At 34.8% G+C, this 22,349-nt stretch overlaps 2 protein-coding genes across 2 annotated transcripts in view; one reads left to right on the top strand and one right to left on the bottom strand.

The window, feature by feature from the left end:
* LOC145695068 (acid phosphatase type 7-like) overlaps window positions 1–1,741 on the top strand; it is a gene marked incomplete in the record, with an annotated part of 142,609 nt that extends 140,868 nt beyond the window's left edge. Inside the window, 1 exon segment of the mRNA XM_081771910.1 lies at window positions 82–1,741. Within this exon segment, the coding sequence (XP_081628036.1) occupies window positions 82–144 (63 nt within the window).
* A 5,908-nt stretch (window positions 1,742–7,649) lies between these two features.
* Window positions 7,650–22,349, bottom strand: part of mldr (mitochondrial ribonuclease P catalytic subunit) — a 28,680-nt gene continuing 13,980 nt past the window's right edge. Inside the window, exons 3-6 of the mRNA XM_081771903.1 lie at window positions 21,208–21,460; window positions 12,774–12,910; window positions 9,428–9,623; window positions 7,650–7,943 (exon numbers count right to left, since the gene is read on the bottom strand). Of these exons, the coding sequence (XP_081628029.1) occupies window positions 7,710–7,943; window positions 9,428–9,623; window positions 12,774–12,910; window positions 21,208–21,460 (820 nt within the window). The 3' untranslated portion in view covers window positions 7,650–7,709. The remainder of the gene's footprint in view (window positions 7,944–9,427; window positions 9,624–12,773; window positions 12,911–21,207; window positions 21,461–22,349) is intronic.

Here is a 22,349-nt window from a genome sequence, read left to right as displayed (position 1 = left end):
GAAGATAAGAAGTAAAATGAAATTGATAAAGTTCGTTTATGTTTTGTCATGCTTTAAAAATATTTTTGTTTCCATTAACAGGGTGAGATAATAGATTCAATGTGGCTTATTAAGGACACACATGGTCCCTACCAAGAGGGCTGAGGATAAATTAGTGCTGAACTAAGAAGAACGAATTAAAAAGACTACTATGTGTTAAAATTTACCATCAACAAATGCTAACACAAAATTATCTCATTTTCATATATGGAAACAATTCATTTCTAGAATGTTCAGTTGAAAGCCTAAAATGCTCAGTTTTTGAAACGAAACATATTTGAAAACTAGAACTGTATATATATTTTAATAGATAAAATCAATCTCTTCGTGTCAAGTTGAACATTGTCATATTATGCTAACTTGTTTAGGCCAATTATAAATTTGTGCTGTATTGTTGTTTTGTGTATCTGATTATATGTCTCGTTGAATGTGCTCGTGTATTGAATTGATAATTAACGTCTGATTCTTCAGTGCTTCCAGTAACTTTTCAGAAGTTAAAATTCGATATAATTAGTCAAAACATATTAGTGCTTTTCTTGTTTATTACAGAAATGATCAATGTAACATTTTTTCATTAAGTAGTTGTTCAGTGATAAAATATCTTCTCTTTACAATTCAGACATGAATAGTTACACTTTTATCTTCCACAGTTACTCCTGTCGATTATGTTTATTAATAATATTGGAATATCTAAAATTATAGAATTAGAACGTAGGCACTTACTAGTAGCATTACAACTAAATATTACAGTATTTTTTCAATATCTAATAGGTCACGAAAAATAGATATGACGTTGTCCATTAAATTCAGTAAAATATTCAACAAGATTTTATTACAATGTCTTATTTACCTAAAATTACAAAAATAGATTAGTAAATAGTGATAAAAGAGTTGGTAAATATTGTAGAAGTACTAAAATACTATTATAAAACATACGTTGTTGTAGATTAATAATATTGTAAAACCACGAAGCATGTTGATAAGGCTTGTGTTCGCTGAGAATATTCAATGTCTAGTTCCTACTTTTATCATTGCGCTTAGCTGAGTATAATCAGTACTTTAGAAGACTTTTAGTATTTTTGATACCAAAGTTCCTTGACAGTACTTTCGAAAGTATTTGATAGGTTGATTCTAGAGATATTTCCAGTCAACATAGTGTTTTGTTTGCTTACGACATGTTAATACTTATGTGATAAATGAATTAAATTAGTATTGCATTTTAATAGTATTTAAACTTTACTACTATCTACATATATTTAAATGGACTACTGGTTGATACGGTTAACCCTGCATATATTTTTATTTTTTATTTTGGATGTTTCAAATCTATGTAAATGGATAGGTGAGTTTGACGAAGAATCGTTATTGTTTACCTGACACATTTTACTAGCCATAGATTTCCAAAGAATACTCACATATTTACTATAGAAATGCAACACCAAATAATTCTGTTATATGTGATTATCAAAGACATGACTTGTGCCATATGATTGTTATTGTTACCACTGATGATTTATGTTATTATTCTAAAATACGTTTGATGGTATGCGTAACATATTTTAATACAATTTCTATTGTCTGTTATTATTTATCTGAGATTATATTTATCAATAGTTCATTTATATCTATGTTTCAATCAATAATGCAATAATACTAGACTGTAACGTCTAAAATACAAAATAAAGAGAAGATTAAACATATACATGTAGACTATTGTGTTATCTATTGACGCAGTTGCCTAGCATTTACATACGAATTCTTGGTGAGAGATTAAAATTGGTTTAATAATTACCTACGTAGATTTGCGGATCTCACTCATGTCATATTGCAGCTAGTTGTTAAAGAATAAACGATTTTAGAAGCTATCATGTAATTAGAATCTATATATTTCTCTTATTGACGTCTTCTCAAAAATGTAATAAATGTTCAAACGAGTTGTAAATAAAATTACCGATTCTGTTAGAAACACAGAAAATACTTTCATATCATCACTAGAAGTGTTCCACTTCGCACGGGAAGAATTATATTTATGCATAATATTTAAAAATAATGAACTGGTAGAATATTATTATTATTATTATTATTATTATTATTATTATTATTATTATTATTATTATAATAGATTTAGGCCTGGAAATGTTATACGAAGAGAATGGAATAGATAACGACGAGCAGTGCCTGAAAAACAGTAGAATACACAACGAGAAGCAACGCCACTCCCGGGACAGCTGACATGCACGTTCTTAACTATCACCATTAGAACTTTAAATATTCCAATTTCTCTTCCTGGCAAAAGGTAGAATTGCCATGAAATTAAGCTTAAAATAGAAGACTGGAAAAAGACTGCTGATCTGATGAGAGGTTATAAATTTTACTCCACTCCGTGGATGAGCATGTATGTGTTTGGCAGAAACCCAGTGAGGCGTTGGAACCTTCATGTATAGTGTCAATCAAATGCTGGCCGATGGCGGCTAGTGTACGGCTGTAGATCGTGTTTACAGGGCAGAAAATAGGTCGTCTTTCAAACAGAATACATTTTACCATACTGCATTTTTCCTCATGTTACCTTCAAGATAATAACGCACGGTCATCGCGTACATCCTATGTAGGCATAGTTCAAAGAACGTAATGGTGGTGTACTTGCTTGACGTACAAATCCAAGTGGTGGCTCGGATTCTACTTTAAGTAGTAGATCCATCCCATGCAACCTTCGGTGCTGAAAAGAGACGTTAAACTCAAGCCATCTCTTAAATGTTCCATTCATTACAGGATACCACATCATACATTTGTCCATCCTGTTTTCTATTTTATGTTTCATTCTTTTAATGCATTAATAGTTGTACTTCCTAATTTTGACCAGAGCTGTTTGCAATAGAAACGAATTGAAGAATAATTTTCTCCTTTGTTTCTTTCTTCATTGTAATACCATGCACATATGGAAAGTGGATGAGTTTTCTCTAATGTTTATAGTTTTGATAATTAATGTGGAAAAGTATATACTTTTGTTCGCTGCAATTTCTTCAATACGATTTGACTACGAATATATACAATTTGTTTTGAATTATTTAAATAATGTACTGGACGTCTGTTAACATTCTTCTGTAACATCATTCAATGGTACGCTACTTGTCGCTGCCATTTTTAGTCCATATCCAAGAATTGCTCTAAAATTACCTTCGTTTCTGCGCAGTTAGAAGAAATTCGTTATGACTATTACCCTTTAGAGGTTTATCATTGGAATTTTATACTGAACTATTGTTTTAAATATAGATATAATAGTCTTCTTGTTTCAATATCACGCTTGTTTGCTGTGTTTATCTAAAGATCAGTCGAAATCCGTTCTTCTTTCATGCCTTACGACAAAACTTGTGCATTTTCAAGAGGACTTCAGTGTTTACATTTTCTTATGGTGAAATAAGATGGTATGCTTCCAACCATGATACGATTTAATACACAAGCATCTCTAATTCTGATTCCGAAGATGATGCAATCCGATTAATCCTGTTAAATCCATTTCCATCATGTAAGCCACACGATTTGAAACTCAAGAGTTTTTTTTTTTTTTTTACTAGACTTTCGGGGCCTCGGTGACTTTGTAATAAAGCATTCATTCTGGTGCGTGGGGTCCCTGGTTCGATCCCAGATAGCGCCAGATGGGTCTTGTGGTGTACAAACACTGTGTGCGTAGGTTTTCTCGGGGTTCTCCCATTTACTTTCTTCATAAACGTGGGACGTTAAAAAAATTGACCCATGAAACAATGCATCTGTTACATTGTCTGACGTGTATCTCATGATGAAAGTTTTGTTTATATTCAACGTAAGAGGATACTTCAATAGTAGGAGTATTTACTGTGATGTACTGTATTTCATTATGGCGCAATTACTTATCAGTTCTTCATGGGTCCAGAAAGTTTATGTATCTCTTCATTAATGCGCGAAAGAACGTTTCGAGATTTTAGTACCATATAGGTATATACAGGGTGTTAATGAACTATACCGACAAACTGTAAGAGGTGATTCCTTACATCAAAATAAAAGAAAAAGTTCATATGGACCTATGGGGAAAATTGTATAGTTTCAGAGCTAGGGCTGTCCGAAATCGCGAAAAACCCAAATTTAAGAGGTCCTACTTCGAATTCGAGAAACTGTGAATGGTGCTCCTTATCAGCTAAAGGAAGCCACGCATACGCAATCCAAAAATGCATATTTCATTAATGTTTCATACAGAGTATTCCATGCAGGGTGAAATTCCCAGGCATGCCGAATTTTGAGATATGCTCTGACTTTCTGATTGGTCCAAAGCAGGCAAACGATAAGCCTTGGTAGCGGTAAACACGGAATCCTTTGACACGACGTCGGAAGTGTTAAGGATCGTCAGCAGCACGGTCTCTCGTACTCAGGAAAACACATGCTGCAATGTTTTCTTTCACGCTTATAAATGAAGAAAACGTGAAATATACTGTGACGAAATACATCGCATCTCACGTTATTCTGAACACAAACGAGCATGGAGCTGCTGGTTCCTAACACTTCCTCATCACCGTCTCCTTTAGCCTAACCGGCATAACCGTGGGACGTAAAACTTAAAGATTTCATTTTTTTTTCCTAACACTTCCGACTTCCCTCCGAAGCATTGGATGTCCATTGTTATTAAGGCTTACCTCCTGCCTACTTTCGACCCTCCTTGAAATCATAGTATATCTGAAAACTGTATTGAGAGCATATCTGAGAATTACACCCTGTTGGGAATACTCTCTACACCTATTGAAAATTGACGACATACGCTCTTTTAGATTGTGTATGCGTGGCTTCCTTTACGCTGATAAGGACCACCATCCACAGTTTCTGGAATTCGAAATAGGGCCTGTTGAAATTTGGCTTTTTCGCAATTTTGGACAGCCCTAGCTCCGAAACTATACACTTTCTGCCATAGGTCCATATGAACTTTTTTCTCTTATTTTGATATGAGGAATCAGCTCTTACAGTTTGTCGGTATAGTTCATTAACACCTTGTATATTCTATTGTAGTCTTTCTTTTCCCTTGATAATATTAAAAAGGGACAAAACATTCGTAAAATGATGTATGGGAGACCAGGGTTCGATTCCTGGTCGGAGGTCATGTGGTTCGAATCCCAGTTAAGCTGTAGGTCCATTTCTCATATAGCCTCGGTGTTGAATGAGATACAGAACTCCACATGAACCAACCAATTGGTAAAATGACAATTGCCTACAACAGTGCATGATTTGAACTATAGAAAATATTTTTTTTTCATTAATTCTGATGTAGTTCCACTTATAATAAAATACAACAGTTTCTGTTTCTGGCATTTTGTTCTACTACTAAAGGTGCTTGTGTGCGAAATGATTATTATATCGTATAATTAACTCTTCTTGTAAACGAAAACTTAAAATTATCACACTACGCTGAATAGACAATTCAAAGATTGCTCCACAAGTTTTGAGTACCTGCATATTTCTCACCTTTCTCGAGGTATTTTTCCACCTCAATCAATCCACTTTTCCATACACAAACACGCACTGAAAAATTCATCCAGCCACATTAACCATTTCCTGAAGAGAAATATCATTCTTTCGTTCATTTTGACAAAAAGGAAGAGGTCACTGTTACATGGATTGTGATTTGGACTCTTATGAAATGCTTTAAAAGTTTTATCTCATATTCTTCGAATAATTAAAGACCTCTGGTGTCTGGTAAACAACATTGTGTTCGTGGATTTGCTGTTCTCCTATTTTCTCCCAGTTGTAAATTGACTAAGAGTTTCCATGAACTGAAGCCGGCAAACTTTCGTGTACTACTTAGCTTCACGCGTCTTTTGCTTATCCACCAATAAGGTCTTGTTTAGACCATAGTTTTCAAAGCATGCCACTACCATTCTCTTTCGAAAACTTCAGTGTTGTGTGCATTGATAATTCTTTCCCTTAAAAGACCCAAAGTTTGCTGTTGGATTTTACGTGAACCTTAAAATACATCCAGTGAAAACTAATTCTAGATGCTCCAGATTTCTATACGCGTTCTTGAAGCATAGATTTTACATTAGTTTACACCTAACATTCCTAAAACAGTTCAGTTTTCATAAATTCAAATATTCAAGCATGTACAATAAGAGGCAGAGTGCAACATAAACAAGTTCTTCTTCAACAGTTGATCAGGTGGGTCTCTATGGCTTTCTAAATACCAGCCACAGAGAAAATGGGGCGCTTGAATTGTAAGAAACATCATTCCACGATCTAAAGAGATGGTCACTCATTGTTAAGCACATCAGACTTTCACCAAAACAGTCCTTCATACTTAAACCACATTTAAAATTACGATAGAATATAACATAAAAATCAAGTTTGTTAAAATTGCCATTCTCACAACATTAATACTTTCGTTGCTATCCTCGGACATAATCCAAACATTACGCGCCTTTGGCGTGGGAGACCCGGGTTCGATTCCCGGCGGGAACTCATGTGATTCAGATTCCATGTTAAAACTGTAGGTCCACGTCTCATATAGTCTGGTTGCTGAAAGGGACGTTAAATTCAAATCAACAACAACAACAACATAGTCCAGACAAAAAAATTTCAGATTTTAGAAGTTAATATCTCGTTAGAAACAAGTTTTCCATGGGTTTCCATGAATATATTCGAGGATAACAGCGAAAAGATTAACGTCTTCAGCGTATTATTGAAACTAATCTAAGTTAGACCTGAGTTATTTATGCGTACGCAGATATATATTTATATATATATATATATATTTGCGATAACTTGTAATCACAACTACCAAAAGCTATAGCTGTAGTGTTATAAAAGTAAAGGAAAACAACGATTATTTTAAACATTTTCCACACATTCTAACCAGTGTTGGAAACTTTACCAATGTTTATCACACCTCTGAAACGATTTGAAACATCAAATTTGCTATAAACGGCAAAATGGTGTTTTTGTCTATTGGAAGCCATATAACTACTTAGTTGTGTCACTTATCAAAGCATATTTCCGAAATAAAGCCGTACAAAAAATTTCAATCGCTTGTAATGTTCTTCTTGTTATTCGAAATACGTTATATCATGATCATAGTGTTCACTTTGGATGTGCATTGCCAGCCACAGAGAATGTCGTCTGTCTAAGTTGTGTTGTTACTGTGGGAGAAGCTTCCAAAATTTGAATTTTTGTGATACTGTTTACAACACTGAATAAAAATTATGGCATTCTTAGTTTTCGTTTAACATGCAAATCTGAAATATGTAATAATCTGACAGTGCTATATGAAAAAAAAAATGTTGAATTGGCAACACTGTTCAACTGTTTGTATTGCAGAGTATGTCAAACAACTTCCGCTATCAATGTTTGCTTCGTACACATTTTCAGCTCTTTTTTTAATCAATTAGCTTAGAGGTCACATGGTTTCATCAAGTTAAAAAAAAGAAAAACATCCTGTATATTCATTTAAAGTAACGTTAGTTAAAATATCTACTTCGAGTACACTGTGCTTCGAGTATCCAGGAGTAACTGCTCTCTTTCGCCTACTGGTGTCAAGTACATCATCGGTGGTCAGCAATTATGAATCCTTTAGCAGGTTTGCCATGAATTCAAATACAAGGTTATGCAAATTAACAAATTTTAATAACTTTATGCTCATACATCTTTTTCAAACTATTATACTACTTAAAAACGTCACTACCTATACGAATCTGTTTCTTTGACGCTCCTACAGGTTTCTTACTTATTTTCGCAACTCTTCTTATTTGTGGTTCAACTAATTGTTGCTTCGAAAGACATAACCACTTTTCTGGAGGTTCAACAGACCAACTGACGTTCGAAGTAAACTCTTCATCATACGGTATATGCCATGATTCACCATTTCCTTGTGCCGTGGGCAGGTACGACAAGGGAGGCTGAAAAATAAAATAAGTTATGTAATAATTACATTCATGGACATAATATACGAGGTATACATATAATACCTAATATACTAAACCTATCTACTACGTTAATCGAAGCGACTTTTAACTGATACACGCATTAACCAGGTACATAAGATCCAATTTTAGTTTATAACTATTGCTAACGGTATATTTGAACTTCCTGTTGTGTTGTATTATATGTACATTAAGTTAACCACTTCGCTATCCGATAAGTGACATGTTTCTTTCCACATATTATAGGTCTATAAAAATCGGCTCATTCTTACGAAGTCACACAAAAGAAAAAGGTTCAGCGGTATCACATTTGTGTGATTCTAAACATTCAATTAAAGACGTTAAAAATTTTACATCAAACATCTTCAATCGTGGAAAGATATGTATCTGAACTGTATTTCACTAGAACGAAGGATACGAAGCTGAATGTAGACAACGAGTAAATAATCGAATCATATAATTAATAATTCTACTTATAAAGTTTGAAATTGAAAACGAATTCTTTGAATTTGCTTCGCACCGAAATGTTACTATTTTACTATAAGATTTTCAAAAAAGTAATAACTAGAAATTTTACAATTAATACGAGGTTGTAATTTGGTTACACTGACGTTTTTCAGAACAGAATATTTTCAGTGAGTGATTGCTTGTTCGTGCGTAAATATTCTATAAATAATTATCTCTATACTCCTCATTAATTTAATATAAAATCTTAATTTGAGAGTAGAAACTTTATAAAATTAAAATATTGCATGCTAAAACGGGTTTTTCTATAATAATTTAGAATATTTTCAAGAGGATATAGGAGCAACTGGACACTAAGAATATAAGAACATGATGAAACCCACAGTAAAGTGCGCGAAATTATTGTTTCGAGAAAGAATCTACGCGCTATTGGTAAGTACATACATTCTTTCATTTATTAAGTGAAGCAGAAAACGGAAAGCTTAACTTACTACTTCCTTGAAAATATCCAGATAAAAACATAAACGAAGAATAGCCAAATCAATGTCTATCCTCAAGGAACACGCTTTTCATTTTCATGATGGATAAGATAACAGAAACAAAAGAGAGGCTCCAAAAATTCTAAAGACATACGTACGGTGTACATAAAGTGAAACATGAAAAGACTGGGAGAGATACGAAATATATACAGCATATATATATTTAGAATTGTGCACAAAAAGTGACCAAGTTACCATAACATAATTCTCCGTAAGAACTCTTACATATAATACGAGTAGTTATTTCTCTCACAAGTTTTATCACTCAATGATGCCTACATATTAATTCTAAAGTTGCTATAGATGTTAGTTTTTACAAGTGTCATTTAAATTTAACCACCTTTATGTATCCTATAGAGTGCATGAATAAATATTAATGACCACGTTTACTTCCTTGTTTTCCCAGGTCAACAAGTGAAATTAATATGGTCCTAAAATATATATTAACGGAAATACCTTTAGTTTCACATAGCCGTTTGGTGAAGCATTAATCAAATGCACCTGATGCTGCTGTTGCCATCGCCGGAAGAGTCCCATTAACATTACGTCTTTCAATCGAAAAGCATGGCCTCTCATTAGATCACGGGAAATAAATTTCGTTCCCAAACCACTATGTAACGCCGCATACAAAAGGTACGGATCATCTTGAGACCTAGAAAAGAAAAGAAACAAATTATACTCTCCCGAAACTACAACTTTGTAGATATACTTCGTGTAATAAAATTATCATTTAGCACTTAACTAAAACTATGGATGTGCAAAAGGAACCTATTCAAATAAAAACTGACATTAATATTGATGTATTATAATAATTGCTATCGATAAAATGATCTTGTTCACTCTATGCCTTTTCCTTTAAATCTATTGCCGAATCAACCAGCATTCTTTTCATGCACGTTAACACGAATGCAAGATTAAAATAAATAATAACGCACGCTGCATCTACGTGTTCAGCTTGTTTCTTTCTTTCAAACATCAAAATATGAGGCAGTCTACCAACATACACGGAAAACAGCTACAAATGTTTCCTTATCTGCTCTTTCATATCACTACCTAAGACAATCCTTTTATTTTATTTTATGTGTGGGTACTCTAAATGTAGGATTTATCACATTTATCCACAATTAGTAAGTAGGGGTTGCGTGGTCAGTTTTTTCGTCATGTGGTTTAAGAACAAATGAAAGAATAGAAATTAGGGAGCTAAAGTGAAGTTTGAGTAGGACAGATACCATGTACACTAAAACTACGTTATAAGAATATTACCCAGTTATTCACTAAGTGACTGCAAACTGTCACATTCTTTCTTCATTCCATAACATCCTGACAGTTCGTTTATCACACGTGACGTATAATATTTTTAACAATACTATGAAATTGTTCTTTAGATCCAAAATCACCACTTCAAATCCACTATCTATTAATAATGGCCATAACTGACTACGTACAGATTAGATGGGCTAGTATTGTAGGAGTTTACTACTTCTTTAAATAACACTAATATTATATATATATATATATATATATATATATATATATATATATCGGTTGTTGCAAAATAAGTGTTACAACTCTTGGGAGGTGACTCCTGACACCGAGACAAGAAAAAAAGTTCTCTTGAACTTTCGGCTATCGGACATAGTTTCGGATCTACAAGGTGCCGAAAGCGTGGGAAAATGACTTTCGGACGCCAATAGTTCGGAAACTATCCAACGTAAAGAGGGCGGGTAAAAAATTCACTGAAGAAGTCATACCTGCTGTATTGAATTTTGCATGTTTCACAATCCTACCATACACGCGCAAGGGATTCCCCAAAGGAACGTAGGGAATCCCGAATAATCTGCCAAATGAAAATTGGTCTAAATGGATATGAATTGATAGGGTTTCTACCAGGTAACAATAATTCGTTTGTATTAAGTCGATATCTGAAACAAATACAAAATGGCGGACACCTTCATGCCCGTTGTGTGTGGTTGCATAATCGCCAGGTACGGATGCTGGCCAACAGTGACGTTCTGAGTATTAAGTGTAGCGAATTTGTACTCAAATGCTCTAGAAAGACATCTGGAGTATCGGTAGAGCATAACAGATGAAGCAGGATGATTCACATGTGTGGAAACAATTAATGAAAAATGCCCAGAAATGCACTCATACTCAGTAAACGTGAGTTCAAAGCATCGGAAATGTAAGGTTTAGCATCAAGAACATGAAAGCCATTGCCAATTCACCAATAATATTTCATCAATCCGATGCAATATGATCTGCACGGTTGCATACCAATAAGGAGGCAACAGCTGATGCCAAGTTGAAATTGTGCATATCTGCTTGCGTTGAAGATATGTGATTATTGTCATGTAGGTAGGTGAGTAATGTATTCATCCGATTTTCCGCCTTACCAGTATCCTGAAAGATAACTGTGGGGCTCAAACAAGAAACTGCACGTACAACACCATACTTAATCGGACTTCTTTCGATCATTTTCAATATAGTTCCTACAAGAAACTTCTGACATTGATTTAAAAATTCTAGCTTTTGTTTTTCAGACACCTTACTAATTGTTAGCTGTTTTCTAGTAGAAAATCCTACATCAATAGATTGTACAGGAAGATGATCTGTTTCTTTAAACAACGACTCATCAAATTGAACAATACGTCAAGAAATGAATCATACAAGTAAGATATCATTGAATCAGAGGTTTGAAATTTCTTCAAGAATTGTTCAAGTACTGATGCAATTGTGTTGAAGAAAGCCATTTTCGACAATGCCAATGGATCTTCTCAGGCTTCACGCAAACAGTTTACAGACACAGTGGAGGGTAATTTACTTGCTGAATTCAAATATTTCTTTACACTGGGAAAGATTTTCATGGCTCGTCTTCAAACGTCTTCATTTTCCACCCAACGGATTTGACAGAACTTCAGTGGAAAGTCCGAATGGCCAGTTATGGCACTGAAGTCTGCACGAGCAGGGCTATCTTTGAATATTAAACCACTGGCTCCAGTAGCAAGAGTTGCCACCTCTTTCAAGCATTTATCATTACATAAGAAACGCCTGCTCTAGCTAAATGAAATTCAAACAATAAGTTATGAAATTCCCTGACTTTTCCAGCTTTTCAGACATTTTAGTGAAATTCCCTGACTTTTCCAGGACTTTTTAATGCTAAGCTGGATTCCCTGAGAATTCCAGGTTTCCCAGGTGAGTGAGAACCCTGTATGTATATATATATATATATATATATAGATAGATAGATAGATAGATAGATAGATAGATAGATAGATAGATAGATAGAGAGAGAGAGAGAGAGAGAGAGAGAGAGAGAGAAGACCATTTATCTTGATACGCCTTTATAACTTTTAAACTAAAGCATTAAAAATCTATGAAAATTTATATACCATGAAAATATCGACGGGGAGACATTATTTGACATATTCCGCAATACGTCCAGATTAACAGTACTATAAATCCAATATAAACTTGTATTATTTTAAATGGCACTACGTTACATTATTACATATTTCAAATCCACGCGTTAAACGCAAACTTGCAGCTTGAAATTTATTATTCAGTGTTACAAACTAAGCACGCTACATGATCACAAACATCCACATTTTAGAACCGTCTATTCTAGTAATAATACAAGTGAGACGGACGATCTAATACGCATCCAATATTATGGTCATGATATGATGCATGTGTACATGGCCCTTTTAACAACTATGCATTTTGACGTAAATATTACTAAACAATATAAACAGATTAAGTCAATTAAGAATATACAGTATTATCGATGTAAGTACACACTTACAAATTTTCCGCAAAAAAAGTTGCAGCATTCTCACGGACATAATTCATCTCCTGCTGGGGCCACGAATACATATGCTTCCTTCCTAGAACAAGTACTCGCTCATTTCTCTCAACGAAATGTTTCACCACATTCTGTAGCTAGATACACAAAGAAAAGAAAGAAAAAAAAATTCGTTAAATGAATGATTAGCAGCAAATATGAGCTCGTGCTCTATCCTGTTAGCTAAAAATACTGCTATCAGTAAAACCTGTGTATCCAATTAATGCAAATTCTTTCCGATAACACAGTGATATCACATCTTTCTCCAGGTTCGCGTACTAAAAACAGAAATTTAATAAATAAAATATTAATAATAAAATAATAATAGAAAATATTAATAATAAACTGTTTATAATATTAATAATAAAATAGCTCTTCCCGCTACAAGTACGTGGCAGTGTCATAATTATGATACGTACCCAAGAATAAATTAAAAATCTCTCACACCACGACACGTAAAATAGACAACGTTAAAGACATTTCGATGAGAGAAGCAGTGCAATTAATGGTATAGCAGGCATATTCTATTAGCAATATTGGTAAATTGAAGAACATTGGTTACATAACTTTAAACAGATACGTGTCAAAATATAAGAAAGCTCCATGTGATAATGTTAAAATGGAACCAAATTATTCTGTGCGACAAATATTTACATTGGAGCTGGAGCATTTACTTGTGGAATATATAAAAACTTACAGTAAAATGTGTTACGGCTTGTCTACCGTGGCTGTGAGATGTTTGGCGTATGAACTTGTGAAGGAAAACAATATATCGATACCTGCATCGGGGGAAAATGCAAAAATTGCAGGCCTAGAGTGGATGAGGGGGTTTCTTTATCGTAATAAAGATCTTAGTATTCGAAAGCCAGAAACTTGTAGTCTTTCACGATTAACGTCATTCAACAAACACAATGTTGAGACATTCTTTAGTAATTTACATAACTCATATACGAAATATCCCGAATTATGCAATCCTTCACGTATTTTCAACTTAGATGAGACAGGAACTACAACTATTCAGCCACCCAAGAAAGTAATAGCAGAGAAAGGAGCCAAGCAATTAAATCAATGTACGAGTAGCGAAAAGGGGGTCTTTGTTAGAACGTGTGTGACTGTGAGGGCATCTGGTACATTTACCAGCAGTTATGGTTTTCCCTAGGAAATATTTTAAACATATGATCAATGGAGCACCACCTCACACACTCGGTTTGGCAACTCCCGTCAGGATGGATGAATGAAGAATTGTTCCTGGAAGTCCTAAAACATTTTGCAAAATATAGCTACTTAACACTAGCAAACCCTTCTTTGCTTATATTAGGTAACCATGAAAGCCACATAAGCATTGCTGCAATAGACATAGCAAGAGAAGCCGGGGTACATATCTTGACTCTTCCACCACATTCTAGCAATAAAATGCAACCGCTGGATGTGTCTGTCTTCGGACCATTGAAAGCACATTACAATGCAGCTGTGGATACCTAGTTGTTACAAAACCCAGGAGTACCCATGGCAATATATGAAGTAGTTCAATGCTTGGGACTAGCATTTACACGCGCAGGGCTTCCAACTAACATTATAGCAGGGTTCATAAAGACAGGAATATTTCCTTACGATCAAAATGATCAAAATGTATTTACAGACACCGATTTTCTTTTCTCCGCTGTGCGTAGCCAAGAGCAGACAAAAGACAAAATCAATGCACCTTCCTCAAGCAACAATCCTCCAGCTCAAGAAGTAGAAAATATAGATACAAATCGCAGAAAAAGTACTTTCCAGAAAGAAGAACGTAACGGTGTTTTTGTATCACCCCAAGAATTTCGTGGATATCCCAAAGCTTTACCACGAGAAAAGAAACGTCGTAGAACGAAAGGCAGAAGCCGTATCTTAACAGAAACTCCAGAAAGAGCTACACTTTTTGAAGAGAAAGCCAGTAAATGTAAGAAGTCCAAGCTCAGGAGCAATCCAAAACAGAAAGCAAGAAAAGTAAGACGTGCTATCCTGAAGAAAAGAGAAGAAAGCAGTAGTTCAACGGAGAGTGATGATTTTCAGCCAATCATATTAGAAAATTCTTTAGATGACGATCTTACTTTAGAGACTGAAACTACTACTAATGATGATGTGGAACAAAGCCAAAAAGAACCTCAACCTGGTGATTATGTTCTTGTAAGATTTCTTTCACGGATACATTACGTTGGTCAAATCACGAAAGGGAAGGACGATGAAGGAGATTTTGAGATTTCGTTTCTAAGGAGAAGTGAGAAGATGCATGGAAGTTTTGTCCAACCAAAGAATCCAGATATTTCACCCATACACAACAGTTGCATAGTAAGGGTACTTCCAAAACCTCTTATTGTGAAAAATAAAAGACTGTCTGGTTATGTCACGTTTCCGGTAGAGTTCCAGGGAATTGATCTCCGTTAATCTTTTGAAATTTCAGGGGGTGTTAATGTAGACTTAGACCTATATTTTTTACACGTCATAGTGAAACTAATAATTTTCATAATCAGACTAATCAAGGTAGAATGAAAGTTATATTCTCCAGTTTTTACAACAAATCGTTTGTTATTGTGAATAGTTAGTTGAACTACAAACTTTAAGTTTCCAGAACTAATAATTCTCTGGACTAGATATCTGGTTAATCTTCTAAAAAGTTTGTTTTATAACAAAGTAATTTACATTGTTTATTTTGATATTCAATTCTTGAAATTAATAAGTATGCTATTAAGACGCTTGTAATAATTATATTCTCACTTTCATTTAGAATTTGACCACTTATTTGTATTTTGAGCAACAGTACAGGTTTTGACAATATTGCTTTCAAGTTTATGTAGATTTGTCAATTTTTCACATGATGAGTCACTTTACCACATGTTTGTATTCATTATTTCAATACATTGTTTGTTTGATCCACTGTTTACTTATATATAATCCACTGTGTACGATGGTGGTACACAGTGAACCAATTTACAAGCATTTGCGGTAACTGTAACTGTGCGATATAGAGCAGCTCTACAAATTAAGAAATTACTTAAGAATGTAGTGGAGATACGTGCCCAGGTTCTACAGTAAACAACTTCCAGTAATACTTATATTTAACGGATTTATGCTAAAAGTTTTAAAAATTGATCCACTGTGTACCACCTTCCCCTGTTTATATATATATACACAAAATGGTTACATCTATTTGTCTGTTTATTTGTTGAAATTTAGCGTTTCTTGTTAGTATCGAGGCTATATAAAACGCGGGCCTAAAGTTTAAGACAGACTCTGAACCACCATAAAGCATTCATTGGTCTTCTACCGGGAATCAAACCTGGGGCTATGTGCACCAAAGACGCATGCGCTAGCCACTAGACCAGCAAGGAGGACCATTAACCTTTCTGTTGTTGTCTTACATATGTCGATATGTTGACGTTTACTAGTATGTAAATTCTACTAATTCTATTTCAGATGTAAATACTGCCTGTCTTAAATTGGTATGGTCATGGTTGGTAAGTTCTTCGGAAGTACTCACGTTCCACGCAGCTAAGAGTATAAGTTTCCTTATATATTAACAAAGAAAAAGCTGCCCCTTCTTCTCCCCTTACCTTTCCGTCCTTCGCTTTACATAGGCTAATGCACTCGTGAAAAATATGACCTTAAACATGCTTAAAAGTTAAAACTGAACTAGAAGTTACGCTGGCTGCATAACAACATTCATTCAGTGTTCAATAGATAGATACTATTAACTTATTTACTATACAGGGTGTCCGGAATGGGACTGACGGTTTTCAAAAGTGTATAGTTTTAATATGGTCAAAGATATAGAAGAAAAAACATGCATTTTAAAGAACTTAAAGAGTTTATTTGGTCTTACTTACAAGTTATTCTAACTCAGTGTAACTCCACGTGAGCTCCATTTGTAACTCTTACAATATCTAGCCTGAACTCAATCTCTCCCCACGTATTTTGTAACATCTGAGGTGTTACCGAAGCAATCGCATTTCTAATACGGTTCTCCAGTTCATCAAGATTACGCACCTTTTCGCCGGAATACACACGTCGAAAGATTCGTTGAACTTGAACAACACATTTTGTCTCTGCAAACCACTACACGTATTGCGCCTTTTCAACTGCAGACGCCATTTCTGTTTACCGGCGATACTAGCGCCGTCATCGATAGTTGTTCAAGTATGAAAATTTGCTGAACATTTTATTTTATTTATTTATTTATTTTTATTTTTATTTATTTATTTATTTATTTTTGTTTTTTTTTCCCTTCAATATCAATGTTTTTGTTCTGTTATCTCTGACCATATTGAACTATACACTTTTAAAAACCGTCAGTCCCATTCCGGACACCCTGTACTTTGTGTGTTGTGTGTTTGTGCTTGTTTATGTCTTTAAGTAATCTTTTAACTCTTCATGTCTGTTTGCCCGGGTTCTACAATGGTTTGCTGAGCAAAGATTGGGAGCGAAAAGAAAGCACCAGGTGAGACAAAAAAAGGCTTTTGACAATTGTAGATTTCCTTATTCTGAGTAGATAAGCTGCTTACAAACTAGAAGAATTATAAATTTCGCCCATGTAACAGGCAAACAGAAAGCCTGAATACGTCAAATATTAATCCATACGAGGGCCACTATGTATTTTGAGTCTTGACAACACTGATTTTAGTTAAGCGCCATTTTTTGTTTGCATAGAAACGTTTTGACATTGTTGACCATAACGTACTTCAAATGTTTTGTCAATAGCTTTATTTGTGTTTACGTTGACTTGATGATTGTGTGACAACAGAAAAATGGAATTAACTCGTGAAAAATTTCGTGCGATGATTTATTACGATTTTCGACGTGGATTATTAAGACAAGAGTGCATTGATCAACTTACTTCCACATTTGGCGATGAAGACCCATCCTTTGCCACTGTGAAACGCTGGTATAAGGATTTTACTCGTGGCCGCCATTCGCTCACTGACGAAATTCGCGAAGGTTGTCCAAAATCAGTTGTTATTCAAGAAAACATTGATGCTGTTCAAAACCTAATACTGCAAGATCGTTATACCTAGGCATTAGTTCCACCAGCATATATACAATATTACATAATCATTAAGCTGTGAGGAAGGTTTGTTCTCGTTGTATCCCATATAATTTGACAAAAGCTCAAAAACAAGCTCGCGTCGATTGGTACACACAAATGCGCAATAAATACAATAGCGGTGCTTCAAAAGACATATATAAGATTGTAACAGGTGACGAATCATGGATATATGCATATGAGCCGCAATGTAAACAGCAGTCGACTGTATGGGTGTTTCAAGATGAATCAAATCCAACAAAAGTTGTTCGCGCTCGAAGCACATCGAAACAAACGGTCACCTGTTTTTTTTTTTTTTTTTTTTTTTGTTTTTTTTTTTGGGGGGGGGGGACTGGTCATGTGGCAACTGTGCCTTTAGAGGAACGTAGAACGGTCAACTCTGAATGGTATACAACAATTTGTATGCAGGAGGTCTTCGGTCAAATACGGAAAACAAACAAGCGCTGTCGGATCATTCTTCATCAAGACAATGCGAGCTCTCACACATCTCGTCTAACAACCGACTATTTGAACACTCAAAAAATCGAACTGATGGGTCATCCTCCGTACAGTCCTGATTTGGCATCTAATGACTTCTTCTTGTTCCCGAATGTCAAGAATAAATTGCGTGGACAACTATTTTCGTCGGGGCGGAAGAAGCTGTTGATGCGTTCAAAAACCATATTATGCAAGTGTCTCAAGAAGACTGAAAAAAATGCTTTGACAAATGGTTCGAACGAATGCAAAAGTGCATTCATCATAAAGGAGAATATTTCGAAAAACAATACATCAATTTTCAATGACAATTTACTATTTTTTCATTATTAGGCTCAAAATATAAATAGTGGTCCTCGTATAGATGGTGCAACGAAGATTTTGTGCAAAGTTCAACAAAGAGAGATTTACAAATAAGGCAGTTAGCGAACAGTAAGAGGAATTCTTGCGTATTGGTTGTCTCTGTACTGCTAAATGAACAAGCAAACTAGTCGCTACACAGAGACTGTTGGACATGTTCCAGAAACCTTTCTTATGAGCCCGATGAGGCCGTATGTCACTTTGGTAGTGACGTTCGTGTAATAGTATCTGCCAGAACGGCGGGGTCCATGTCACTTTCACAGTGATATTTCTTAGTAATCAAAACTAATGATCCACCCCTGAGATAATCTCGTGAAAATCATTCTACTATTTTATCCTGGCAATCGAACTATTTCACCAAATCCCTCCTGATTTGTTCTCTCTGAAAGAACATCTAAATCTAATGTACAAACTTCCTATGCCATGTAACATACTTGCTGCTCCTATGAGAGGCCATGCTAGAGCTCTCTAATCTCTAAAGATTGAGCCATGCTAATCTCTCTTAAGAGGGATCCCTGGCTCGATCCCAGGCCATAATAGTTTAATGGGATTTTATTCATGGATTTTCTCGGGGATTCTGCTGTTTGATTGCAAATTCTTATTTCTAGTTCTTTCATACTCATTCACTTTCATTATTCTTGAATTTCCTTTAGCCTAGGACAGAATCATGGAACGATAAATTGAATGCTTATTGGATTATGGCTGCAATCGCTACTTCTAACCAACGGACACTGTGAAACGTTTAGAAGCAAATACGAGGAAAGATTGAAAAGTGACGCATCAATTTTTTTCATGAAAAAGTTTTAAAGAGAGCGAAACAAAAAGAAAACAATGATGATGTTTGTGGCAATAGAGTTCAGCATATATATATATATATCAGCAACTAAGCTATAAGAGACAGGAAACTACAGCTTAACGTGGATCTGAATCCCATAAATTCCGACCGGGAATCAACCGCGTACGCTAACCATATAACCACGACGGAGCTACACAAAAAACAATGAAATTACATGTTTTACTCATTTTTCAATGTAAGAACCGAGGCGTTCGAAATATTTCTTCCAGCGCAGCACATGGGCCATATTATTTATCATACATATACATGGTGTCTCAAAAGTCCCATGACATAGGGTAACTCTACAACTAAACGTAACAGGAAAAAACATCTACAAATATGATGTTTTCAATCTAAGGCGAAGGATTTTTTAAATCAGACTAGCCGTTTGGGCTGTATAATTTTTATGTGTCAAATGTTAAATGAAAATGCCACGTTGCCATTTACCTGGACCCACAACATAAATGAATAAAGTTACTGTCTTTTACGCTAACGTGTCTTATATTTTGTTGTGCCTCTGACAATAACAGAAATGAAATGAAATGAAATCTTTAGTATTACGTCCCACGGTTATGTCGGTTAGGTTAAAGAAGACGGTGATAATGAGAAATGAGTGGAATGGTGAAATGAAGCAAGTGGGAGGAAACGGGAGAACCCCGAGAAAACCCACGAGCACGGTGTTTGTCCACCACAAAGTCCACATGGCGCGAGCAGGGATCGAACCAGGGACCCCAAGCACCGGAGGTGAACGCTCTACTGACAATAACAGAGTTGCCCTATGTCAGGGGACTTTTGAGACTCCCTATATATATATATATATATATATATATATATATATATATATATATATATATATATATATATATATATATATATATATATAGTATTTATATTATTGTTGTTTATAAAAACATTGTGTGCAAACTGAACAGGCATTTTTACGCTTTTAAGATAGCCTGAGTTAGGTTGTTAATGAAACGATTGATACGGCATCAAAATATGTTTTTAACGATATATATGAAGAAGTTTAAACGACAATCACTGATAACACAATAATAATAATAACTTGTCCTTGGCAACTAAACAATTCTTTTGAAAAAAAATAAATGAAATCTTTGTTTTACAACCCACGATTATGAAGGCTAGACTAAAGGAGACAGTGATGACGAAAAATGAATGAAACGGTGGAATGAAGAAAGTGAGAGAAAACGAAAGAACCCCGAGAAAACCCAACGCACACTATGTTTGTCCACCACAAGGCTCACTTGGCGCGAGCTAGGATCGAACAAGGACCCCTGCATCAGAGGTGAACCACCACTGAGCCACTGAGCCACCACGGCCCTAAACATTCTTTTTCTAGTGTGGGGGAGGAAGGGAACATGTATCCTGTGTTTATTTCAAATTGATCCTTATGATTGTTTCTCTACTTATTCTATTAGCTCTTCAGTGCTACATTAACTCCGTATATAAATTTTCATTCTAATATAAGCTGTAGACAGAGCAACGAATAGCTATACTAGCTTGTACTATTACTTTATTAGGAAGTTTAAGAAACATCAGAAATATACCTAAGAAAATACCGTAGAAGCAAGCAATAAGACTGATCTAAGGTAACAGTATAAAGTTATTTCTACCGAAACAGAAATACTCACCAACCTGGCACGTGCTTTCAGCGGGATTTTCGTACCTGCAGCATATGCTACATTAAGCCCATCGATAACAACATTGTAAGGAGCAGTCTTATCTATAAATTTCTTATATTCTTCCAACTCTGCTGGAGTTGTTTTTAAGAACACATCTGATCCAATAAGTGCTCTCTCCAAGAAAGTAGATTTTAACTTCTGAAACTCTTCTTCACTTACTTGCAGTGCTTTCAGTTGCGTTCCACAATGCATGCACATTCCCCTGCGAATACAGAGGTTATATTCTTACCAAAATAAATTAATGGAATGAAACAAACAAAATCCCACCAGTGTACCAAACCAATCCAATCAGAATTATCAACATTCAATATTAAATATACAAAATCACGGAAACAATATAATTATCAAAATATACTAAACACAATAATAATAATTTAAATGACATACTGCAAATAGACATAGCTTCTTTACTTTCAATGAACTCTTACATCGAATAAAATAGGTTCACTATTATCCGCTTTTTATAAGGCTTTAATGGCAACTGCTGTATGGAGGCTGTTAGTTTATTAAACAGCTTCGGTCTAACAATTAAATAACTACTTTGCAAGGATAAACTACTAAAAGGTACATCAATTTTACATAAAACTGAACTCCCTTGTACCTGCTGCTATGTCTGTCATTTAAGAATACATAATCATCTATATATTCTTCCATTCTTCCACACTCTTGTATACGATCATTTCGTCCATAGACTAGAAGGCACTAATGAAACATTTTTGTTGCATTCTTGCCCTGTAAGAAAAGAGGAAACAACAAATATTCTGAAAAGCATTAATACATGCTGTAACACCTTCAAGCTGGAACTATGTCCATTCATTTCTAAGAAATTGATGAGATCTTCATAGACTGATTTGTTCATATTATGCAACGAATTCACTTCTTACTAAATATTACTCACTGGAAGTAACTTTGTCACTTAGAGTTAATTCAGGTTTGTTTGTCTATTTATGTACAAATATCTTATTTGTGCTTAATTGAAATAATATGCAGAAATAATGTTGCAGAAACTGTCATTGTGCGAACTGCAAACATTCGATATTTGTGTAGAGCACTACCGCCAGATGATTGTGATAAAAAAAAAAAAAAAAGAC

Source organism: Thermobia domestica, chromosome 9 (genome assembly GCF_964235325.1).
Source record: "Thermobia domestica chromosome 9, izTheDome1.hap1.1, whole genome shotgun sequence".
Classification (NCBI taxonomy): domain Eukaryota; kingdom Metazoa; phylum Arthropoda; class Insecta; order Zygentoma; family Lepismatidae; genus Thermobia; species Thermobia domestica.
This window is presented reverse-complemented; position numbering and strand designations above follow the sequence as displayed.